This window comes from Heterodontus francisci, chromosome 8 (genome assembly GCF_036365525.1).
Source record: "Heterodontus francisci isolate sHetFra1 chromosome 8, sHetFra1.hap1, whole genome shotgun sequence".
Lineage (NCBI taxonomy): Eukaryota > Metazoa > Chordata > Chondrichthyes > Heterodontiformes > Heterodontidae > Heterodontus > Heterodontus francisci.
The window spans coordinates 22,319,460-22,340,108 of record NC_090378.1 but is presented as its reverse complement, the minus strand read 5'-3'; the positions used below and the strand labels follow the sequence as shown (position 1 = coordinate 22,340,108).

The following is a 20,649-nucleotide window of genomic DNA, read 5'->3' as shown; positions in this document are numbered from 1 at the left end:
TATCTACATCCCTTTGCAGATTCTTTGTGTCCTCATCACAACATGCCTTCCCATCTACTTTTGTATCGTCAGCAAATTTGTATACACTACACTCTGTCCCTTCCTCCAAGTCATTAATAGAGATAGTAAATAGTTGAGGCCCTAGCACCGATCCTTGTGGCACCCCACTAGTTACGACTTTCCAACCTGAAAAACACCCACTGATCCCGACTCTCTGCCTTCTGTGTGTTAGCCAGTCCACAATCCATGCCAACACATTACCCCCGATACCCTGAACTCTTATTTTGTGCAATAACCTTTTATGTGGCACCCTCTCAAACGCCTTCTGAAAATCCAAATACACTACATCTACTGGTTCCCCTTTATCCACTCTGCTCGTTATATCCTCAAAGAACTCTAACAAATTTGTCAAACATGATTTCCCTTTCATAAAACCATGTTGACTCTGTTTGATTGAATTATGTTTTTCTAAACGTCCTGCTATTTCTTCCTTAATAATGGACTCTAGCATTTTCCCAATGACTGATGTTAAGCTAACTGGTCTGTAGTTTCCTGCTTTCTGTCTCCCACCTTTCTTGAATAAGGGTGTCACATTAGCAGTTTCCCAATCCGCTGGTAATCTACTGGAATCCAGTGAGTTTTGGTGTTTTATGACCAATGCCTCCACTATCTCTGCAGCCAATTCTTTTAAAACCCTTGGATGCAGGCCATCAGGTCCTGCCGACTTGTCTGTCTTTAGTCCCATCAGTTTGTCCAGCACCTTTTCCCTCGTGATAGAGATTGTTATAAGTTCCTCCCTCCCATTTACACCTTGCTCATCTATTATTGTTGGGATGTTTATAGTGTCCTCCACTGTGAAGACCGATGCAAAATATTGGTTTAAATTATCTGCCATTTCCCTGTTCCCTGTTCTTAATTCCCCAGTCTCATCCTCTAAGGGTCCCACACTTACTTTAGCTACTCTCTCCTTTACTATACCCGTAGAAGCTCTTACTGTTTGTTTTTATATTTCTTGCCAGTTTACTCTCAATCAATTTTCTCCCTCTTTATTAGTTTTTTAGTCATCCGCTGCTGGTTTCTAAAAAATTCCCAATCCTCCAGCCTACCACTCGTTTTCGCCGCATTGTACGCCTTTGTTTTTGATTTGATACTCTCCTTAACTTCCTTGGTTATCTAAGGGTGGTTCATCATTCTCTTCGAGTCCTTCCTTCTGACTGGAATAGATGTTTGCTGAGTGTTATGAAATATCTGCATAAAAGTCTGCCACTGCTCATTTACTGACTTCCCAGCCTGCTTTAGACAACTCTTTCTTCATACCTCTGTAATTGCCCTTGTTTAAGTAGAAGACACTGGTTTGAGACCCGAGTTGCTCACCCTCAAACCGAATTTGAAATTCTACCATGTTATGATCGCTTCCCCCTAAAGGATCCTTAACTACACGATCTCTTATTAATCCTACCTCATTACACAATACCAAATCTAAAATAGCCTGTTCCCTGGTAGGTTCTGCAACGTATTGCTCTAAATAACAATGCCTGAGGCACTCTACCAATTTGTCTTCCATGCTACCCTTGCCAATTTGACTTGTCCAGTCTATATGCAGATTAAAATCACCCATTATAATTGCAGTGCCCTTCTTACACGCATCCCTTATTTCCTGATTAATATCTTGTCCTACAGAGAAGCTCGACACCATCCAGGACAAAGCAGCCCGCTGATTGGCCCCCGTCCACAAACATTCACTCCCTCCACCACCCACGCACTGTGGCAGCAGTGTGTACTATCTACAAGATTCATTACAGCAACTCACCAAGGCTCCTTAGACAGCACCTTCCAAACCCACTACCTCTACCACCTAGAAGGACAAGGGCAGCAAATGCATGGGAACATTACCACCTGCAAGTTCCCCTCCAAGTCACACACCATCCTGACTTGGAATTATATCGCTGTTCCTTCACTGTCGCTGGGTCAAAATCCCGGAACTCCCTTCCTAACAGCACTGTGGGTGTACCTACCTCATATGGACTGCAGCGGTTCAATAAGGCTGCTCACCACCACCTTCTCAAGGGCAATTAGGGGTGGGCAATAAATGCTGGCTTAGCCAGCGACGCCCACATCCCATGAATGAATAAAAAAAATGATAGAAGTTGCATATTATGGGCAGGTGTTCCAAATAGAGGGATGAAGGTCACAGTGATCAGAACAGAATCATTATGCAGATGGTATTTAATACAAAGCAAGTGCATGTTATAAAATAAAGCATGTATTATTAATAGGTAAAATTAAGAGCTTGCATTTATATAGCACCTTTCACAATTTCTGGACATTCCAAAGCACTTTACACAGCCAATGAAGTAATTTTGAAATGTAGTCACTGTTGTAGTGAAACATGACAGCTAATTTGCATACATGAAAATCCTATAAACAGCAACCCATCATAGTGATGTTGATTGTGTCCTGGCCAATAGTTATTCCTTAGAGAGAACTGCCCTGCTCTTCTTTGAATTGTGCCATTGGATCTTTTACATCCAAATGAGGGGGCAGGCTGTGCCTTGGTTTGAACTCTCATACGAATCACTTGAACAAATGAATTGGATTGCATAAATTTTTCAAAATGCATTGGAATCACATAGCATATCAGCATGATAAATAGCACGATTGCTGATAGTGAGTTTTCACAAGATATAGGAGTGTTATTATTCAGCATTTTTATCTTAAAACATCCATTATACATTCACTATATTTGATCCAGCATAAACACCCATTTTTGGGTTGGGAGCCGGTGTGCTTATATATTTAAAAAATATTGGTGCAAGTTTTAAGAAAATTACTTTATGGATAGATGGTGAATGGCACTATAATGATGCAGCACGTTGCCTTGGTTTCCCACTTCAGTCAGAAGCTTCGGATTTTTCAAGTGAAATTTAATTTTCAGCAGGATCTTCTTCTTATAGCACCTAGGCCACTTTTTATGCTTGGGAACAAACTGCATTAACCACACCCAGAAATAATTGAAATTATTTATTTTTTATTTTATTTAGAGATACAGCACTGAAACAGGCCCTTCGGCCCACGAAGTCTGTGCCGACCATCAACCACCCATTTATACTAATCCCATATTCCTACCACATCCCCACCTTCCCTCAATTCCCCTACCACCTACCTGTACTGGGGGCAATTTACAATGGCCAATTTACCTATCAACCTGCAAGTCTTTGGCTGTGGGAGGAAACCGGAGCACCCAGCGGAAACCCACGCAGTCACAGGGAGAACGTGTAAACTCCACACAGACAGTGAGGCTGCGGTGCTAACCACTGCACCACTGTGCCGCCCCTACAGAAAAAGTGACAGTTGCAGTACTGGGAAGCTTCTACATAGTCAGAGGTGCGTCTTTTGGTACGATGTTAAATAGAGGTCCCATCTGACTGATTGGATGAGCATAAAAGATTCCTTGGCATTAACTGAAGAGCAGGGATGTTTTTCCAATGTCCTAGTCAACATTTGTCTCTCAACCAACGCCACCAAAAACAAACTAATGGATCTGTTATATATTGTTATACCATCTGTAACGTGCTAGGAACCAATTAGCTAGGAACTAGTTATGTGTAAATGTTCCAGTGGGGCCACATTCACTGCTGCACTGGAGAGTCATGTGATATGTAACACAAAATCAGTTTCACCAGTCCTACAGCAGGCAGCATGGTGGCTGAACAAATAAGTGAAAAACTCAAGCCTTTCCAAGTTTAAAGTGTGATTATTTCCAACATCTGGGAACCGGAAACAAGAAGACGTAACATGGTGGCAGCGAGTGTCTGTGAGTAAACCTAGAACATTTCAAAATAATTAGATTGGCACCAATTTTCCCAGAGAGAGAGATTGAGAAAAACTGAGTGACTCGTGCGAAAACTAAAAATGAAATGTCAGCTGAGACAGGAATGAATGCACAGCTACAGCCCATAATGAATTGGGAAGCTGATGATATTGTAGAGGCATTTGAGAAGTTTAAACAAAAGTGCAGATTGACATTCAGTAGTTTCCTAAAAAGCACTAGTGAAGAGGAGAGGATCAGCTATATCCTTCTGTGGGCTGGAAATAAAGGATTAAATTTATTTAACAGCTGGGACCTAAGTGAAGAGGACAGCAGAAACCCAGACAAAAGTTTTTTGAAAGATTCAGCACCCATCTCCAGCCAAAATCAAATCGGATATACGGATATGAATTTCAAGGCCTCAGACAAGAACTAGGTGGACCTATTGACAATTTCGTAGCAAGATTGAAAAATGCAGCCAGAAAATGTAAATTTAAGGACACAGATGAAAGGCTGATAGATCAGCTCATTTAGGGTTCTGCACATCCTGAAGTACAGAAAGCTCTAATTGGAAAGGACAAGATCACAATATCGCAGGCTGTAGACACTGCCGGAGCAAATGAAGCCATGAGCAGACAGATGAAGACACTGACTACCCAAACGGCTAGCCTTCAGTTAAGTCTAGAGAAAGGCAGCAGGGTTGATGCAATGAAAGAACAAAAGAATGTACACCAGACAGAGAGAAAGACATGCAGCAGCTGTGAACGACCACATGAATTGACAGACAGAAGGAAATGTCCCGCATATGGATCAATCTGCAGAGCTTGTGGAAAGACCAATCACTGGGAAAAGATGTACAGAACAAGGGAAGGTGGTGTTAGACGAGTCACCAGAGCCCGAGTAACAGGGCGAATGAGTAGTGAAAGAAACCAAAACATCCATATCCTGGAAGATGACAATGGGTTTGAGAACATGATAGACATAGGAACCATACAATTGCACGAAATGTCTGGATGTGACAGTTGTCAGAAAAAAGAAATTCACACAATCATTTAGATCAGGAAGAGGGTGAGAAATAAGCCCACAACAATAAATCTGAAGGTGAAGATCGATACTGGAGCACAAAGTAACATCGTCCCACTCAGACTACACCAGAAGATCTTTCCTGAAAATTTGGAGGAAAATGGTTATCCAAGGAAAGGTGCTCTGAAACCAAACGACGTCATGCTAACAGCAAAAAGGGAGGTGGGGGGGGGGGGGGGGGGGAGGGGGGAAAACTGAGATTCGACAGCTAAGAACAACTCAAATCAGAGGGACATACAAAGGAAAAGACGTTAACTGTATGTTCTACGTCACTGAAACAGAGGGTTCTGCTATCCTGGGGTTGAGCAGTCACGAACAGCTGCAGATTATCTCAGTAAACCATGAGGTGAAAGAGGCAACACCGATGGTTGAAGACAGTGCACCCATTGAAAAGCACACTCTGATCAGAAGCAAAGAATATCTGGTACAAACGTACCCAGAGTGTTTTGATGAGACGGTTGGTTGCTTTGAAGATTTTGGGTTTCACATCATTATTGACCCAGCGATGAAACCAGTGATTCTTCCCTCACGTAAAGTACCAGAAGAACTAAAAGGAAAGCTTGAAAGAGAGCTCCAAGAAATGGAAGAAAAGAAAGTGATTGCCAGAGTCACAGAACCTACAGATTGGGTAAATTCTATCGTGGTGAGAGAGAAGCCAAATGGACGATTAAGATTTTGCCTAGATCACTACCCTATTCCTACACTGGAAGAAATCACACCAGCAGTGGCAGGGGCAAAAGTTTTCAGCAAGCATGATGCCAGAAATGGCTACTAGAATGTGAAGCTGGATGCAGAATATTCATTGTTGACAACATTTAACACACCCTTTGGACAGTACAAATTCCTGCATCTACCCTTCAGCCTCAAAGTAAGCCAGGACGTGTTCCAACAGAAAGTAGACGAGACATACAGGGGATGCAAAGGAGCAGTCAGCATAGCAGATGATATCCAGATATATGGTGTAGATGGAAAAGATCATGACAACCATCTACATGAAGCCATGGAGAGAACCAGGAAAGCTGGGATTGAGCTAAAACGCAGACAAATGCATTGTGAAAGTGACAGAATGCCAGTTCTTCGGAATGCCGTACACACCTGATGGAGTCAAGTAAAGTCCTGTGAAAGAATCTCAGTTATCTCTGGGATGGAAGCCCCAAGTGATGAGAGAATTGAGAAGTTTCTTTGGTTTGATACAATACGCACACGTCGGAACACACAGCAAACCTGCAGGAGCTAATGAAAGAAGATGTAAAGTAGCAGTGGTCAGAGTCACATGACAGGAGTTTCAACAAACTCAAAAAAGGTAGTTACACAAGGAGACAAGTCTGTCATACTATGACAGAAAGAAACCTGTCACTCTGCAAGTAGATGCTTCCACAAAAGGACTGGGAGCAGCCCTGGTACAAGAGGGAAAGCCAATAGCATTTGCATCCAAAGCACTATCATCAGCTGAGACAAGATATGCCAACACAGAAAGTGTGTTTTTGGCAGTTGTGTATAGATGTGAGAAGTTCCACACATATCTCTATGGGAGAAAGTTCATAGTGGAGAGTGATCATCATCCACTGGTGCAGCTCTACAAGAAAAAATTATGTAAAGCACCAGCAAGACTGCAGAGGTTACTCTTGAGGCTTCAGAGTTACGATTTCACTCTGAAATATAAGCTAGGAAGAGAAATGGTGCTGGTAGACACCCTATCTCAGTTGTCAACAGGAGAAACACGAAATAGATCTAGGTATAAAGATTCATCACCTAGTGAATGTAACCCCACATAAACTTGGTCAAAATAGAGATAAGACCAGCAAAGACGAGGAGATACAGATGCTATCTCAGCAAGTGATCCAGGGATGGCCTGATAAGATACAGCACACACAGACCACGACTGCCGTATTGCTGGTTATCAGAGATGACATCTCACTAGAAGATGGTGTTCTGCTGGCCGGATCCAGAATAATCATACCCAAAACAATGCAGGAAGAATGTCTTCAAAAGATTCATGAAGGTCACATAGGAATGGAGAAGTGTAAACTCGGAGCCAGATCAGCTGTGTACTGGATAGGCATATGCAAAGATATCGAAAATATGGTGTCTACATGCAATGTATGCCAGAAATACAGAAACACACAGCAAAAAGAGATGATAGCTACTGAAGTACTACCCAGACCATGGCATACTGTAGGAGTTGATTTACTCCCACATAATCAAGAGTGGTACCTCAGTTGCAGACTACTACTCAAAGTTCCGTTTTATCCGGAAGGTGAAAGACTTGAAAGCCACAACAATCATCTCAGCAGTACAAGTTCTGTTCACTGAGCAAGGGATTCCTGAAAGGTTAATATGACAATGGCACCCAATTTACATCCAGAGAATTTAAGAAATTCGCTGACCAGTAAGGGTTCAACATCACCTCACCACCACACTACCCATGGGGACACGGATTTATAGAAAGACACATGCAGACGGTCAAAAGAACATTTGTGAAATGCCAAACCTGGCATTATTGTCACTAGGATCCACACCTCTCAAGGCTGAGATGAAATCACCTGCAGAGCTGTTGAAAGGGAAAAGATATAAGACAACTCTGCCATGCAAAATTCATCCTTCAAGTGACCAGGAGGAAGTGAGACAACAACTCACTGAAACAAAGGTAAGAGGAGAGCAACACTTCAAGTATGCTAAATCCCTACCCGAGCTGTTGAAAGGACAAACTGTACATGTACAGGATCCAATCATGAAAACCTGGAGCCCAGCAAAAGTTGGTGAAACGGAGACCCCGAGATCATATCATTGAGACCGAAACTAGTAACCAAATGAGAAGGAACAGAATCCATATTCGACCTGCACCTAAGCTGGAACAACAGAAAAGACCATCAACAACACCAGAATCATCACTATCCAGTGAGACAACATCACAAGCAAGTGACACAACATCGCCTGTACAGCATGCCAACTCACCATTGAACAAACAAACAAAGAACAGTACAGCACAGGAACAGGCCATTCAGCCCTCCAAGCCTGCGCCGATCTTGATGCCTGCCTAAACTAAAACCTTCTGCACTTCCGGGGTCCTGAGAGCAACAAATGCCAAATCTACAAGATGGAGGCACAACATCTTACCACCCAAGCAACACCATGAAAAATACGTTTTAGAAAAAGAATACATGCTATAAAAGATTCTTAAAGGGGGTTCAGATTATTTCCAAAAGTCGGTTGATAATCTTCCTTAGTTATATTGATATAGGGGCATTATGTTTTAAAGAGAGAGGTATGTTATATACTGTTTCGCTAGGAACTAGTCATGTGCGAGTGTTCCAGTGGGGCCACATTCACAGCTGCACTGGAGAGTCATGTGATATGTAACACAAAACCAGTTTCACCAGTCCTACAGCAGGCAGCATGGTGGCTGAACAAATAAAATGAAAAACTCAAGCCTTTCAAAGTTTAAAGTGTGATTATTTCCAACATCTAGGAACCAGAAACAAGAAGATAATACAAAACAGGGTTATTTATCTTATTCATGATTGTGGGGTCTTGCTGTGCACAAATGAACTCCCACGTTTGCCTACTTAACAGTAACCACATTTCAAAAGTCATCAATTGGCTGTGGAACATTTGGGATGACCTGCGAGATGCAAGTGGTGCTGTATGAATATTTATTTGTACTGAGGTAAACTTGTGTCTGGAAAAAGTGAACAGAAGCCCATATTAATTATTTTAAACCACTGAAATGAATCCAGTGTCTCCACAGACCTCTCATTCTAAAAATTCGTAGAAATACAATATTGGTAGAATGTAAGATGTAGTTTTAACTTTAAAATCTAAGGCAAACTTTTTAAACACATGATCGAGAACAATTTGATAAACTTTCTACTGTAAATGTATAATTTATTACCAAACCTCTTTGTAAAGAAAGAACTAGAGGCACAATCCTGTGTAAAATCTATTCTTTTATATCCACATACCCCCTTTCTTGTAATCTTCTAATAATGGGAGCTAACTGGGCTATCGTCTCAACAGTGAAAATTTCAAATTAAAGTTGACCATCTTTTACTAACTCTCCCATTGGCCATTATAAATTGTCACTAGTATAGGTAGGTGGTAGGGAAATATACGGACAGATGGGGATGTTTGGTAGGAATATGGGATTAGTGTAGGATTAGTATAAATGGGTGGTTGATGGTCGGCACAGACTCGGTGGGCCGAAGGGCCTGTTTCAGTGCTGTATTTCTAATCTAATCTAAAAGCAAATCAAGTCCAGAAATCCTTTCACCAGTTGCCAGGTCTTTAAATTTTCATAACACACCAAAAATAATTAACCATACTTTTAACTGAATAAAACACAGCTTGTATTTTTTCACATTGCTCCTCCCCATAAAAACAAGTTTGAACTGACCTTGCAACATACTTGTCGGATTTGATCGGAGCACATGCATGTGTGTGTGTGTTTTTTTTAAACTGCAGCTGGCTTTAAAAGCAAGTTTTGTTACTGGATTTAAAGGGACAACCAACAAGCCAAAAATAGAAGAAAATAAGCTATGGTTTTGCCTCACACACCTTCCCATCTTTTCTGCACCTAGACTGAGACAGTGCCTTCAGGAGAGGAAACACAAGTTGGAGAACAGTGGTGACAAAATCAGATTGTACCTTCTTTCCACAGAGTCTTTCTTGAATTTCTTTTTCTGCAATTGCTTGGATTTGATTTTCTTCTTTTCACATTTTTTCATAAGCTTCTTTTTATCTTTTCTCTTCTTTTGCTTTTTGATTTTGCTCTTTTTCTTGAGCTTAGACAATGGTGCTCGTGTTAAGGCTGTAAGCTGATCATGTACTGCTTTCAACTGTCAGAGATAACGTTGATAGAAGTCAAACTCTTCATACATTTAGTTAACATGCTGTCACATTGAGTCTGGTCATTTCAGAAACTAGTTATAAGAGCAGAGATTCTTTTCTTTATGTTTCAGTGCTGCTGGCTGGCAAAGTAGACTTGAAATTAAATAGGTCTAATGTGATGAATCTGGCTTGCATTTTCTACCAGCTAGTAATTTTATACACCAGACTGTTTCATGAATCAAAAAGGTTTTTTAAAAAAGCAGTTAGTACATTGTTCCAACTTTTTTTTTTTGTTACTTTTCTCTAATCTCACCACATAACTGATGTTTTTCATCCCTGGTACCATCTCGATAAATCTCGTCCTGCATCCCCTCTTAAGGGCTTGACATTCTTCCTTAAGTATGGTGCCCAGAATCCTTCAATTCTCTGACAACACTCCCATATCTAAGGAGGATTGGAAGGGGGTGGCCAGAGTGTCTCCACAATTTCCACCCTGACTTCGGTCAGCAACCTAGGATGCATCCCATCTGGATGTTCTTTTACTTTGAGTGCTATCAACCTTTTAAAGCACTGCCTATTTAAATATTTCAATCCCATCTAATTTCTCTACTACCCCATCCTTTACTGTGACATTATCAGCGTCCTCCTCTTTAGTAAATTCAGATGCAAAGTACCCATTTAGTACCTCAGTCATGCCCTTTGCCTCCACAAGATGTCCTTCATGGTCCTTAATCTGCCCTATTCTTCCTTTGACTACCCTTTTACTACTTACATATTTTTAAAAATACTTTTATATTCCCTTTTATGTTCGCCCAGAATCTATTAGAGACAGTCAAAACAGCACAGGAGGTCATTCAGCCCATTAAGTCCATGCTGGCTCTCTGCAGAGCAATCCAATCAGTCCCATTCCCCAGCTCTATCCCTGTAGCCCTGTAAGTTTATTTCCCTCAAGTGCCCATCCAATTTCCTTTTTCAATCAATCATTCATTGTTTGGACCATTTGCCACCACTTCTGTTCTTTAGCCAATTTTTTATTCAAGCTAACACTGACCCTCCTATTCCATGAGCCTCAATTTTGGTCACCAGCCTCTTACGTAGTACTTTGTCAGACACTTTCTTAAAATCCATATAGACAACATCCATTACTTTCCCTTCATCAACCTTGTTTTACTTAATCAAAAAATTGATTAGATTAGTCAAGCACTATCTGCCTTTTACAAACCCGTGCTGGCTCTCCCTAATTGTCTCAACCTCTCCAAGTGTCTGTTGATCTTTTTCCCTAATCACTGTATCTAAAACCATACCCACCACAGATGCTCAACCGACTGGCCTGTAGTTACTTGGAACGTCCTTACACCCTTTCTTGAATCATTTGCCACTCGCCAATCCTCTGGCACCTCCCCAGCATCTAGGGAAGATTGGAAGTTTATGACAAGCTCTTCTGCTATCTCCACTCCCACTTCCTTTAGCAACCGGAGATGCAAGCCACCCGGACCAGGCGATTTACCCATTCTAAGCATAACCAGCCTTTCCAGTACATCCTGCCCATCAATTTTCATCTCATCCATTACCTCTACCATCTCCACTTCTACTGATATTTTGCCAGCATCCAGGTTCTTAGTAAACACCAATACAAAGTAGGATAACTAAAATTCTCCATCGTCACTACTCTTATATCTTTCTGCAATTTGCTCCTCTATCTCCTTCCTACAATTTGGTGGTCTGTAGTATACAGGCAGTGGTGTAATAGGTCCTCTATTGCTCCTTAATGCTAACCAAGTAGATTCTGTCTTTAAACCTTCAATTGCATCATTACTTTCTAGTGCTATACCTGTATTTTTCCCCTCCCTATCTTTCTTGAATACATTGCAGCCAGGAATATTTAGTGCCTATTCCTCCCTTTGTTTGAATTAGGTCTCTATTATTGCCACCACAGAACAACCCCATGTGGCTCCTTGAATATCTCAATAACCTCATTTACCATGCTCCGGGCATCGACACACATGCACTCTAAACCCACTTTAGACTGCCTTGCATTTCCCCACTGTCAGACTCCTCCTATTACAGAACTTCTCTTCATTCTAATGCTATACATCTCTCCCAGTCCTCTGCAAACCTTGTACCTCCTCCTCTCTAATGCTTCGTCCTGGTTCCCCTTCCCCCTGCCAAATTAATGTAAATGAAATCGACAGAAAAGTTTCAGACAAGTGTATTTTAATGTGGGTTTAGGGCAATTGATATAATCTGATCCTAAACATCCAGGGGCAAAATAGTATGGTTTTGTGCTCTGCCTCACACCAAGTACATCTTTTGGAAAATAGTTCCATCGTAACAAAGTTGAAGAAAAGTCTGTAAAATGATTGAAGCAGCTGATTTCTCCTCTCTTTCCCCTCCCCCATTTACTTTACCATGTTATGAAAAATCTATTGGTCTAGGTACACTCATGGCACAGCACCCAGAATAACATTATGATCTTGTTTCATCAGGCAATGGAACGGTTTACTCCAGGCATAAATTAAATAAATCCTCCAATAATACCCAAAAGATAGAAGTCACTGCAGCATGGATGAAGCTGCAATTTCTGCAGGCTAATATTTGACAGGCAATGCACTATTAAAATTATTACAAGATTAGTAGCATGGTCACATGATATTAATGAAACAAAAAGCATGGAGTTCCATTGAGTGGACAGAGGCAGGGTTGTTCACACACTGAGTTCCAGTTCTTATTTATTTACAGTAGAAGGAAAAAGAGTCATTAGAAGCAAACTGTTGCAGATGGCTAACTATCATTCACGTATTTTGGACAGGTGGTGTATGTGGAAAGCGAGGGGAAGAACTGGAGAGTGAGGAAAACTTTCACAAATTCATTGTTGATATAGGACACTGTCATTTTAAGATCTGCTGTCTCTAAATCAATCCATTTAACTTCTCCCAGTGAGAACTGTGTACAAGTTTTTTTTTCTACAATTACATCTCTTCTTTTGAAGGAAGTGGCAAAAGGAACAAGGTGCTACAACGGACCAATTTGATATCAAAGAACATTGCGGTAACTGAATATGCGGACTGGTATTGACTGAAGAACACAAAACTGAACCCAATAATCTATTAATTTCCTATGCCTGAGACAGGATGCAGACTTGAGAAGTCAAATGTTGAATGGCCACAGGTATTGATGCAAATCCTGGCAGAGGGGCTGGGGATTCAAATAAGGATATACCAGAACAATGTGCCAGTGACAGCCGCTGATTGATTTTGGAGGAAAGCCGTAATATATATGCCTCAACAACTGAAAAAGTGAAATCAGAGAAGAAGTGTTCTCAATTGACACAATCTGAATAATCAGGAATGAGAAACCAATTTTGGTATGGTCTGCCCCAAGAAAATGTATACTAAATCTGGAAACCCAAAAGGATGGGGTAATGACGTTCATAGTACAGAGTTACTGACAAGCATATGGCCCTCAGTTAGTATACTAGTCTGGCAATGGGGAAAAACAATGAGCGAGTTGAGAAATTTATGGCACTAAGGCAAAGCAAATTTAAAGTGAAATTTTATTTTTTAAAAATTCAAGATTCTTCCTTACCTGATCCTGAAGCTGAGCAAGACGATCCTTCTGCTCTTTTCTTAAGCTTTCAGAGCTACTTTCAGCAGAGGAGCTGTCATCACCATCTTCGCTTGATGATTCGGTGAATTGAGTTGTGGATTGTGCCGAAGGTGCAATTCTAACAGGTTCATTAGATATTTTTGCAAAATGCATCTCAAAAACATCCTGTTGAACAGAGTAACAGGGCTTACGTGATGATGATGATTATTAACTGGGGTACCAGTTATAGAGAATTTATCTTAACTACTTTCCACAATTGGAATATGAATCTCACTACATGGCAGCTTATTTTGTTTATTCCACACACAAGTTAGTGAATTAAAAGCAACACTTTTGGATGAAATATACAATATGAACCCAATCCTTCCCCCTGGCTGCTTTTCTTAATTACATCTTCATTGAGGAAAAACGTGTGTGGAAATAAGCGTGTGGTATAATGCAAAATAATCACTTCACAAGAACAATTAGATTCTACTACAATGAAAATTTCAGGTTTTGGCTCAGATGTACCCATTTGATAATTCAAGCTGGTGTAGCAGTTCTATATACAGGAAGATCTCAGAATTTATTTAAATATCAAAAATACTTCCATCTTGATATTAACTTTGAATACGTGCTGTACACATTTCAGATCTAGAAATGTCTGGTTTGTTCTGTTTTAAAGCTGTCAAGATAATTAGTTGATTGTTTGCATCCTTGTGTATAACACAAAGGGCAAAGGCAGTGTTCAGGTCTGGGTTGTGTGTGTGTGTGTGTGTGGGGGGGGGGGGGGGGGGTTGGTGAAAAGGAGTAGTAGTAGTAGTAGTAGTAGTAGTAGTAGTAGTAGTAGTAGTAGTAGTAGTAGTAGTAGTAGTAAAGAGAGATGGTCTCCTATCAAGCCCTTTCAGAATATTATATGTCTCAATTAGATCGCCTCTCGTTCTTCTAAACTCCAGAGAATATAGGCCCAATTTACTCAGCCTCTCATCATAGGACAACCCCCTCATCCCAGGGACCAATTTAGTAAATCTTGGTTGCACCACCTCCAATTCTGGTCTTAGCCATGAATGCTATGCTCCACAACAGTACTCAGTACGCAGACTCAAAACAGTTCTATTATTTAACTCTCAATTTCCTATACACAACTACAAAGCACAAAGGAGTAAACGCAAAAAAAAAAAACTGTCCTTCCTTCTGCTTTAGCCTTACCTTTCTTCAGTTTGGAAACCAAGAATGTGCTGAATTCTCTTCCCTTCCCCACATCATAACTGCTCATTGAAGTGTTGGTGGAGGCGTGGCTCTGCTGGGCTACATCTGAGAGTGACAGATGACAGTACAGAGATATGATGGAGGGGTTACAGGATTAAGAGGAAAAGGAGGAAAGGCAGAGAAACTACCATAGCAGGGAGTGTTGCTGAAATATCAGACTCTTTTCTTCCCCCAACCCCTATTTCCTTAGTTTGCGGGGGGGGCGTAGGGGAAGCTCACCCGCTGAAGCTGCAGGTACTCCTACCAAAGCCCTGGTTTTGCTAAGGGAAAGGGGTAACGGGGATGTTCCTTCCTGATCTCTTTTAGCCCTGAATTTGCTTTCAATTAGGGATAGGGGAGCGAAGAGAATCAGGGAAAAAGCCAGAGCACTTGTATAGGAGGATAAAGGACTTCCCTTTGGGAAGTGGGAAAAGATAGCCCTTACCAGTCAATGGAAATGGATTTTTTTTTTAAGATGGCCCCCCCATTAAGGACCTTGAGTGAAGGCCTTGCAAAAAAGGGATCCATTGCAGTGAAAAGTGAGGTTTGTAACAGAGCTACAGGAATATCAAATGTTCTAATTGGGTTTTTAAATTAAGCCTCATGGTACCTTCATTACCTACAACATTTTATCAACTGGTCTTAGCCATGAAGGCTATGCTCCACAATAGTACTCAACAGAACAATATTAAAACTTTCCTGAACAATCAATGTACCAGAAAGGGCATTATCTATGTAGTTGTTTCACAAATTAAACCTACAGAAACAGTACTCAGTACGCAGACTCAAAACAATGCTATTGGTTAACTCTCAATTTCCTAAAAGCAGTGTCACCTACAGGCATGACGAACATTGCAGCCACAGCTTTATAATGCATTTTTCCATTGAGATAGTAGAGAGTAAGATTTTTCAATACATTTTGATATGAAATATTGCAATCCATTGAAATTTTCATTATTGGTTATAAATATGTATATTTTGTGAATGGATACACTATTCTCTTACCTGAAGTTTTCGGCCCATAGCCACTACTTCATGGTCTGGTGGATTATACTTGTAGCAGTTCAAAAACATTAATCTCATATCTGCGGCAAACTCCTGACTATCTCTGTACTCTTGGTTGTTCATTTTTTTCTTGCAAAAGATTGAAACATAAAATGATCAGATCATCAAGTATATGAAACTTAGCTCTTGCCAACTTCAAAGCATAACAGCCTGGATTGCCACCCCAAAAAAGATTTTGACATTCATTAAAGTTTGCAGCATTGGTCAAAATAAGATAGCAATAATGATCTACAACATATTCGCTATAATAATTGGCACATAAATATAAATCATATCCCATATTTCAATGCATCTTCTACATTAAGGAACACACAAAGTTAACATGCAGATGCAGTGGACTATTAGGAAGGCAAATGGCATGTTGGCCTTTATTGCAAGGAAATTGGAGTATAGGAATAAAGAAGTCTTACTAAAATTGTACAGGGCTTTGGTGAGACCTCACCTGGAATACTGTGTGCAGTTTTGGTCTCCACATTTAAGAAAGGATATACTTGCATTGGAGGCGGTGCAACGAAGATTTACTAAATTGGTCCCTGGGATGAGGGGGTTGTCCTATGATGACAGGCTCAGTAAATTGGGCCTATATTTTCTGGACTTTAGAAGAATGAGAGGCGATCTAATGGAGACATACAAGATTCTGAAAGGGCTTGATAGGGCAGAAGATGAGAGATTGTTTCCGCTGGTCGGGGAATCTAGAACGCAGGGGCACAGCCTAAGGATAAGGGGCCAATCATTCAGGACTGCGATGAGGAGAAATTACTACACTTAAAGGGTTGTGAATCTTTGGAATTCTCTACCCCAGAGGGTTGTGGATGCTCCATCATTGAATACATTTAAGGCTGGGATAGATAGATTTTTGGTCTTGCAGGGAATCAAGGGATATGGGGAGTGGGCAGGAAAGTGGAATTGAAGCTCAACATCAGCCATGATTGCATTGAATGGTAGAGCAGGCTCGATGGGCCATATGGTCTACTTCTGCTCCTATTTCTTGTGTTCTTGTGTATTAGCTGAGCACAATTTTTTCTAACACATTTAAATACAAAGGTTGTAGTTATCTTTGACAACTCAATGCACATTTATACTGGCTAGGGAGATTTCTGAGCTCAGGAACAAGCTCCGTCATGCTGCTTAAAGCTCTGTTCAGTGAATAAAAAAGTTAGCTGTATTGACAGCAATATTTGGAGTGTATTTAAAACATAATTTTAATTTTATTGCCAGGAGGTCCAAGAGACTACATTAAACTTGACTTGACACTGTAGTGGAGTTATATACATCATGTGCTGTCAAAGCCAAGCACTGAGACATAGTCTATCCCCAGGAAGTCCATCATCATTGTGTTCACAGTCAAGTTGTAACCTGACTTCAAAGTATACTGACACTTCTGTGTTTCTGTGAAGCAGTAATGACTGAGTGGCAACAGTAGACAATACAACTGCATCCTAAAATTAATACAATGCAAATGAATACATTAATGAGAATTATGTATAAGAACTAGGCAATCTGTATAAACGAAAATAAGACTTCAGTCAAAAAGGCGATGGGACAAATATGGAAGTAAACATGAAGTAAACATGGGAAACAAAAATAAACAAACAATTCTCAACTACCAACACAGGAGAACAGAAACGCAAGGTAATTTGCATTATTGGATTACAACAATCACCAAGTATCTAAACATATGCCAGAATCTGTGGTGCTCTTGTTGAACTGGAAAATATCATTTCAATTGAAAATTAAAAAAAACTTAAGATACACACAAAGGAATCTTTTGACTAAAAGGTAGACAGGCTACAGCTGTAATCAAACAAACAGTCTCTACAGCTTAAAACTCCCCAAGTTGGCCAGCAGGGTGGTCACGTGACCTACTGGTTTGACCGAGACTGTTCTGTATTGTATGGGAGCAGGGGATATCTCCTTTGTTCCAACACTGTCTAATATGCAAAAATGTCTTTCCGGCCTGGGGCCTGGCAATTCCTTGCAACAGGCCTTCTCTTCTTCCCAGCAACAATTTGAAGTTTAATGCCCATGTGGCGAAATTAATGTGCCTCATTCTTGGCAGGTGGGAGCCTGCATGACATCTCCACACCCAGGGGAATGAAATGCGATTTGAAAAAAAAAGGCATTCATTCAAAGGGTTGACAGAATATATAGAAGATACAGAAAACCATGCATTTCTCTCATTCATTCCCATTCATAAATCTTAAAGCTTATTAAAATTGCCTGTCTTTTCTTTGTGCCAGTGCTGCTTTAATTGCCACCTTTTTGGCATTCCAGTAAACGTGGTTCTTTGGGGAAGATTTTCTTCATGTTGCCTATTGCCATGACTGCCTCGGGTCTTTGTTCCTGCTGGGGTCATTTTTTCAGGAGAGTTAGTAGTGGGCGGGTCTATCCTGAACACACTCAGTGCTTTGCTGAATCATGCAAAGGCTTTTGACTTCAGGGGACGGGTGGTTCACTTTTCCTCTGTCTGTGGGGGAGTGTTCTTTGTTCGCTGGGACACTCCTGCCTGCAGGTATTGGTGCAGACTCTACTGCACTCCCCTGTGACGTTTTGACTAGGTTAGGCATCACCCTCACGGTTTCTCTGCCTCCTAGAGGTCTTCCTTTGTCTCTGCAGGTTCCTATAAATGCTGTTGGCAACTCTGGTGGCATGCTTCTAGAGTCTGCATTTACGTAGGAGGATGTGGGATCTAACTTTTCACATTTTGCGGGATTGGCTGACCGGACAGTAGGGGTTTTCATCCGGGATTCCTCCTGGACTTCCTTTAACCTGCCCACGGTCACTCTTTCCCATTCCCTGTCTAACCATTTGCCAGCCATGTGCCTACCTGTCTCCTTTTGTTCTCAGCGATGATCCTTTACAATTCACCCACCCTCTGCTGGAGGGTCCTCCCAACACCGGTACAGGACTTGGTGCAGGTTTCACTGCAGGTTGGGGTTTCCCCTCAAACTGGCACACGTGGCAACTCCTGCAGTACTCCACCACATTATTGTGGAGTTTTGGCCAGTCTAACTGCGGTTTTATGCAGGCTTTGGTCTTTCGTATACCGGCATGTACAGACACTGTAGTCTTGTGGGCCCTTCTTAAAATTTCTCTCCGGTACCTCTTTGGCACCACTAACTGCTGAACTACTGTCCACTCCTTGCTCTCAGGTCTGAGAGAACTCCATTTCCTCATCAGTACTTCATTCTTTAAAAATAGTAGCAATCAGGGACTTCCTGTTTCACTTTCAGACTGGGCAGCCTGTGCTAAATCTCGCAATACTGGGTCGGCTCGTTCAGCCTCAGCTAGGGAAAATCCATTTAATTAATTCCCTGGGTTTCCTAACTTTCCAAAGAAAATCTCAGACAGGCAAACCTGGTCATCTGCCTGCAGTGCTAATTCAGTCTCCTCTGGGGGAGCTGGTTTGATCATGGCCTGATCCACTACACATTCAGGGAAACTGCAGGGCACCGTCTCCTGCCACTGCCCTGTCTCTCTAACCTCCTGCGGTCTTTCTTTCACTACTATGGGGGCTACCATCTTTACCCCTGCCAGATCATTAACTAGGAGGTCAACCCCGTTAATGGGCAAACTAGGGACAATCCCTACTGTCACCAGTCCCGAAACTAGGTCGCACTCCAGGTGCGCCCTGTCTACAGGCATAGGCATACACTGCCCTCCAATACCATTCATTCTGGTGTTAATTGCACTCTCTGGGGGAAGGTTGGGCCTTTTCCCAGTAAAAGAAATCTAGTGGCCCGTGTCCCTGAGAATTACTATGGGCTTGCTGGCCCCACTCGAAGGGTATGGGGTTACTCTCCCTTCAAACACAAAACCCTGATAATCCTCAGGAATCCTATTAAATTTTTCCGCACTTGCAATTGTAAGCTTCCAGAGTCTCACTCTTACTACAGTTAAAGCCACAGTTTGCTCTGCTGTGCTTTCCATCAGGTTCCTGCCTTCACTGAGCAGGTGTGCCCTGATTAACCCTACCGGTTTCCCCTTTAGTTTCCAGCAGTGAGCTTTTAAATGCCCTGCTTTATTACAATGGAAGCACACAGGTCTCCGGGTCTCACTCTTGCTCACAGCACCTTCCTTTTTGGCTGGAAAAAGGCCCAGTGTCTCCTGCTTTCCTTTCTGTCCTAGGACTGCCTGGGCGCATATCAGCTGCCCACCCTTTGTCCTTTTCAGATTTGAGGGGTAATTAGGAAAGGTTCTCCCCTGGGAAACCGACTTATAAATTAAAGCAAACTCATTGGCCAGGGCGGCCACTTGCCGGGCTCTCTGAACCCACTGTTCCTCTACATGGGTTTTTATGGAGAGTGGGAGAGAGTATTTAAATTCCTCTCTCAGAATAACATCTCGGAGATTCTTACAGCTGAGATGTACTTAAAGAGCCCTCGGCCACTGGTCAAAAGCCAGCTGCTTACTTCTTTCAAATTCCAGATAAATTTGATTAGCTTGCTTCTTGAGAGTTCTAAACTTTTGGCGATAGGCTTCGGGTACTAATTCATATGCCCGAGGATAGCACTTTTTGTCAGTTCATAATTTGGTGAACCCTCATCTAGCAACAGGGAATAAACCTCATGGGCTTTTCCAGTTAGCTTGCTTTGTAGTAAAAAAAGACCAAAAGGCCATTTTAGCTGCCTTCCCAGTTTCTCAAAAGACACCAAAAAACGCTTCCACATCTTCCTCATTGAACTTTGAAAGTAGTGGAGTTAGTTAACAATTTTGTACCCAGCCCGAATTATGTTCCTCCATATTGGCTATGCTTTCACTGGGGTTACTCTGTCATCCCCTAGTTAACTCAAGATGCTTCAGCGCTCTCTCTTCACACTCCTTCCAGAATATGCTTTCTCTCTCGTTCCTTCTCCCGTCTTTCTTTCTCCCTCTCTTTCCTCAAATTCAAGTTTCCTCTGTTCCAATTGTATCTTTGCTTGCAATACCCTGTCGGAGTCGGCTTCTAACCCTGTTTCTGCTTCTTCAGATTCAAGGGAAAAATGGTTGGCCACTAGTCTTAGGAGTTCAGACTTCCTAGCTTTGCCACGTAC

The 20,649-nt window shown here is 41.6% G+C and overlaps 1 protein-coding gene across 1 annotated transcript in view; it reads right to left on the bottom strand.

The window, feature by feature from the left end:
• Positions 1 to 20,649, bottom strand: part of LOC137373185 (bromodomain-containing protein 3-like) — a 192,330-nt gene that overhangs the window by 97,997 nt on the left and 73,684 nt on the right. Inside the window, exons 7-9 of the mRNA XM_068038041.1 lie at positions 15,557 to 15,685; positions 13,304 to 13,489; positions 9,536 to 9,726 (exon numbers count right to left, since the gene is read on the bottom strand). Coding sequence (XP_067894142.1) covers positions 9,536 to 9,726; positions 13,304 to 13,489; positions 15,557 to 15,685 — 506 coding nt within the window. The remainder of the gene's footprint in view (positions 1 to 9,535; positions 9,727 to 13,303; positions 13,490 to 15,556; positions 15,686 to 20,649) is intronic.